At 43.8% G+C, this 4218-nt stretch overlaps 1 protein-coding gene across 1 annotated transcript; it reads right to left on the bottom strand.

The window, feature by feature from the left end:
- Positions 1 to 1540: 1540 nt before the first annotated feature.
- cnpy4 (canopy FGF signaling regulator 4) lies at positions 1541 to 4013 on the bottom strand. Its single transcript, XM_005749782.1, has 6 exons — positions 3809 to 4013; positions 3591 to 3717; positions 3352 to 3448; positions 3120 to 3242; positions 2788 to 2905; positions 1541 to 2091 (listed from the first exon to the last, which is right to left on the bottom strand). The coding sequence occupies exons 1-6, from the start codon at positions 3891 to 3893 to the stop codon at positions 1976 to 1978; spliced, it is 666 nt and encodes a 221-aa protein (XP_005749839.1). The 5' UTR covers positions 3894 to 4013; the 3' UTR covers positions 1541 to 1975.
- Between the last annotated feature and the right edge of the window lie 205 nt (positions 4014 to 4218).

Here is a 4218-nt window from a genome sequence, read left to right as displayed (position 1 = left end):
TAAAAGCTCTTAAGACTTTTATGTTTGTGTAAATTATCATTTCTGTTCACACTGGACAGAAACAGTGTGAACAGTGCCACCAGGTGAGGCGGGAACAAGTTGTTAAAAAGCACAACACTCTCAGCACTATCAAGAGAACCCACTAGGTGGCAGCATTAAGCAGCTACATTCAGGCTTTGTGAGGTTTTGTTGAGCCCTCAAGAGCTGAAGTTGGACAACAGCACAGCTTTGTGTGAACCACAACTGTTCTCACACAGTCAGCAGAAATTGTGGTAGTCTCCATTCTCAGACACCTTGGCAGTGTAGTGATCCTGCAGGTGAGCCAGTGTGCAAGAAAGCAGTTTTTATTAGAATCTTAATGCTGTCCTCATAACATTTCACCACAGAGACCTGGATCTTGTTTCATTTATCTGCAGTTATAACTTCAACCGGATCTCCAAAGTGGGAGTTTGGCCTGTTTGCCTGCCAGCTGTGTGAGGAAGAGAGGGCAGCTTTGATAAGTGTAACACTTAACAGTTATATCTCCTGGGTCTAGGTGCGGTTTCCCCCTCTGGGGACGAGGGAACCTGAACCTGGGGTGTAAAGTATGTTTGGGGAGTATGATTGTGTGTTCAGTGTCCATTTGTGTCTGTCTTCAAGTTGGGTGAGTGCTGAGTATTTTTATATGCGCGCATGAGGGTGGAAATGCACATCTGTGTCTATATGTCAGGTCGGGTCTTAGACTCCATCTCTTTGGGAACATCTCAGGCCCTCCAAAATATGGAGGCCTATCTCCCCTCACCACACTCCAAGCTGGTGGCTGATGCCCTCAGGCGTTGTTGGTTCTTGGTGTCCGGGGCTGGGCCCGCATGTATGTTCTGGCTCACTCCCGGTGGCTGCTTGGTGGGGCCTGGCGGCCGTAGCTCAGTCTGGCCTCTTCTATGGGGTGGGGGGCCCTCGGCTCGGTTCACTCTTCCAGCCCCCTCTGGCTTCTGCTCTGAGGCTGCTGGGTGACCCCTGCTCTGGGGCTCTCCTCAGCTCTTCCCAGGAGGGTGGCACGGATGCCCCTCGCACTCTGGGGCCTTTGGATGTCTGGGTCCTGGATCTTCTCCATGCATGCTTCATGCCCTGGAGGACAGGGCTATGGCTCCCTACACCCTCTAGCAGATCGTTACATGGAGAAACCTTTTGATTAAAGTGCGCTCATCCACACAGGTGTACACACGAGTGTTCCCTGTTCATAGACAAACCACACCTTTCTTGGTTGCTACCTCAAAGAACATTGTGCGCTGTCGGTCCTGAGTGCTGCACAACAGCATTCAATGTTATCGCATTAATGTCAACTTTAATGCGATGGTGTTGTGTTTATTATGCTGCTCTTTTTTGCTTGTTCCCCCCCCCAAACAGATGAATTTTCAACGGGAGATTTTTCTTCTTTTTAAATAGCCTTTCTCAGTTTTAAAAAAAAAAAAACCACACAACACAACACACCCAAAAGAAAAACTTAGCAGTTATTAATCTAGTCAGATCATAAAGAAACGAGATGACATAAACAAAGATGTGTATTTCATGAGTGATTTTGTACAGAGGCACTGTAAAAGTAGTATTTTATTAAACATGAAAAAAAACTGTACATACTGCACTTCAAGTCTGCAATTAGGGATACAACAATACTGATATGTACCATGACTGTGGCAAAGGGAGAAGTCACATGATGATCTAACATTCAAATATTAAAGATAAAGGTTTAAAACCTCACAGGGAGCGCTGTAACAGTTCAGAAAGGCCACACATACAAAATAATGGAAGACGTTTAGGGTTAAATCCTATAAAGTGTCATGTTGCACGTGTTCATCGTAAAGCTATATATCTAAGTGTAACTTTTACTGAATATTTGAAACCCTCTCAAACGATTTCAGCTTCTGTCCACCAGTTTGCAGTTAGAAAAACCTGTAACTGAGGTGTAGTGTTGTCTTCTTTGTTCCCCTTGTCTTCTTCAAAGCTCCCCGGCATCATGAATCTTTCCCTCTTCTACCTCCTCCTCCACACTTGTCTCCTCCTCAGCTCCTTCTTTGTCCCCTATGTCTCCTTTCCACACCTCCTTTAGACACTCTGAGGGAAGGAGAGAAAGAAAACACAAAGGGCTGTGTGGTTTCAGTTCACATTTCAGTCACTTTACATGCAAACAAACAAACATTCTCCGATAGCTGTGGTTAAAAATAAATAAATAAAAATAATAAATGCACAGCATCATCCATGCTTACAGTTGGAGGACTTTGTGCAAGCATGTCTGAGTAAATCTCTACAAATGGACACAAACACTAACAAATGTCCAAACCGCAGGGCGAGCAGCAGGACTCCCTTACAGCAAAGGGCAGACATGAGTGATAACAGGATTAGAAATAATTCAGTGAGACACAGCATCAAAGATGAGTTTGGGTGCAGGTGGTTTGCAAAGTGGCTTGCAGGTAACCAAATGAAAACAGAATTGGCTCTTTGCATGTACTCACACCACAGTTCCAGTTTATCCTAGAATCTGACATCCTCTCTTTTGCTCACATACACACTTTAAAAATGTTGTATTGTATAAATTTTGTGATTTGACTTCAGGGCCTGTTTGAATTAACCCTGGGATCGATTCAATTTACAAAACAGAGGAAATGAGAAGTTCTTATTTTCTCTGTTGCTTTTCCTGGTATATGAATGTAATCATTTTGGCAGGGTGTTTACATTCTCAACAAAGTGCGACTTAAAATATAAATATCATCTGCCAACCAGTAACTTGTTTTGGCACCATGCATCTCCCACCTTGCTCTGATGTCTCGAGGACGTGGTTCTCACAGAGGAAATTCTCCAGCCTCTGGTCCTGATGATGGAAGTACCAGTTCTCCACCACATCCTCATACTGCTCCAGCATCGTCTCACACTAACACACACCAAGTAATTAATATCAATTAATTTAAGTGTACTCTACATTAAACACATTTCCTCTTGGTTGCCATAGCAGCACCTGCATAATGCCCACCACAATATAGTGTAATATGACGAAATGATTACATATACAGTGTCATCAAATAACTTATGCACTTTACAAAATGTGGAGCAAAACGTGCATTTAAAACACAAACACACACACACACCTGTTTTTTCATGTCTGTCACCTCCACAGAGGGCTCGTCCCACAGCTCGTACGGCATCCCCAAGTCCACTTGAACCCCTTTGTGTACCAGATTCTTCAGGGTCGTCATGGTCTGACTGGAGCCCTGCAGACACACAAACGAGCTAAATGTCAGTCTGACACACAAACTGAAGCAATATGGACCACGTGACCAACTTTTTAATGCACAACTATTAAAGAAACTGTTAGATTACCTTAGCATATCTCAGGCTGCCAGGCCTCTCTGCATGAACATTATACTCCAGGATGCGCTCGCATATGTTGTCTACAGCCTCAGTCAGCCGAGTTTCCCTGCATTCAAACACACGGGGTTAACTACTGGTGTCACAGTCAGACACAGGTCACAGCCTGCAGTACAGCTCAAACATGCCACAAAGAAATCCCATAAAAAAAGCTTCAAATAAGTTGCATGTCCTCATTCAGAGATACCTACGAGGTGTTGTATTTGATCTTTTTCCTCCTTTTGCCGGTGCCCAACACTTCTCCGACCTCCAAGACTTCACGGGAGCGAGCGGTTTTCTCCAGAGCGTCCTGCAGCTCGACTGTCAGAAACTTACACACTGACCGAGATCAGAAGTCACACGTTAACAAGAAGTTTGGTAACTGTGGGCAGGTCCAAGAATAGCTGCTGGTGCTAGTTTCTGCTCCTACCTTCGCATTTATTCGGCAGCCTCTCGTTTTCTTCCGCCGAAATAAAGCCGCAGAGCCAAAACAAAGACACAACGGCAAATTTCATTGCAGCGGTTCGCTTTAAAACCTGCGGGAAAAGTCAAACTACCACGAGTTTAAAGGCACAGGAGCCACATCGGCGTATTTGACGGCGAATTTAAACTGCGCGTGCGTAGTACGTCATAACAGACGTAACTAGTCGATGCATGATGCTGCGATGTCAGGGAAGATAGTCTATCCACAAACGTTAAAGAGCTCAGTTTTGAGTTCAGTTCTTTACTAATAAATGTATAAGCTCTTAGAATCAACGTCACTTATTATTCTTTTAATAACTTTAATTGAATGTATTCATTTTTTTAACATTAGTGTATTTATTAGTATTTTTTTAAATG

The sequence above is a fragment of the Pundamilia nyererei genome, unplaced genomic scaffold, assembly GCF_000239375.1.
Source record: "Pundamilia nyererei isolate P.nyererei 1_Seehausen unplaced genomic scaffold, PunNye1.0 scaffold00254, whole genome shotgun sequence".
Classification (NCBI taxonomy): Eukaryota; Metazoa; Chordata; class Actinopteri; order Cichliformes; family Cichlidae; genus Pundamilia; species Pundamilia nyererei.
Note: the sequence above shows the minus strand (reverse complement) of the source record. Positions and strands in the feature narration are given on the sequence as shown.

What these genes read in the sequence shown, in the direction of transcription:
- cnpy4 (XM_005749782.1), bottom strand. Translation starts at nt 3,893, where the DNA reads ATGAAATTTGCCGTTGTGTCTTTGTTTTGGCTCTGCGGCTTTATTTCG. An exon ending in AAGATCAAATACAACACCTC is followed by an intron (nt 3,449 to 3,590) that starts GTAGGTATCTCT and finishes GTTTGAATGCAG; the next exon opens with GGAAACTCGGCTGACTGAGG. An exon ending in GCAGCCTGAGATATGCTAAG is followed by an intron (nt 3,243 to 3,351) that starts GTAATCTAACAG and finishes GTGTGTCTGCAG; the next exon opens with GGCTCCAGTCAGACCATGAC.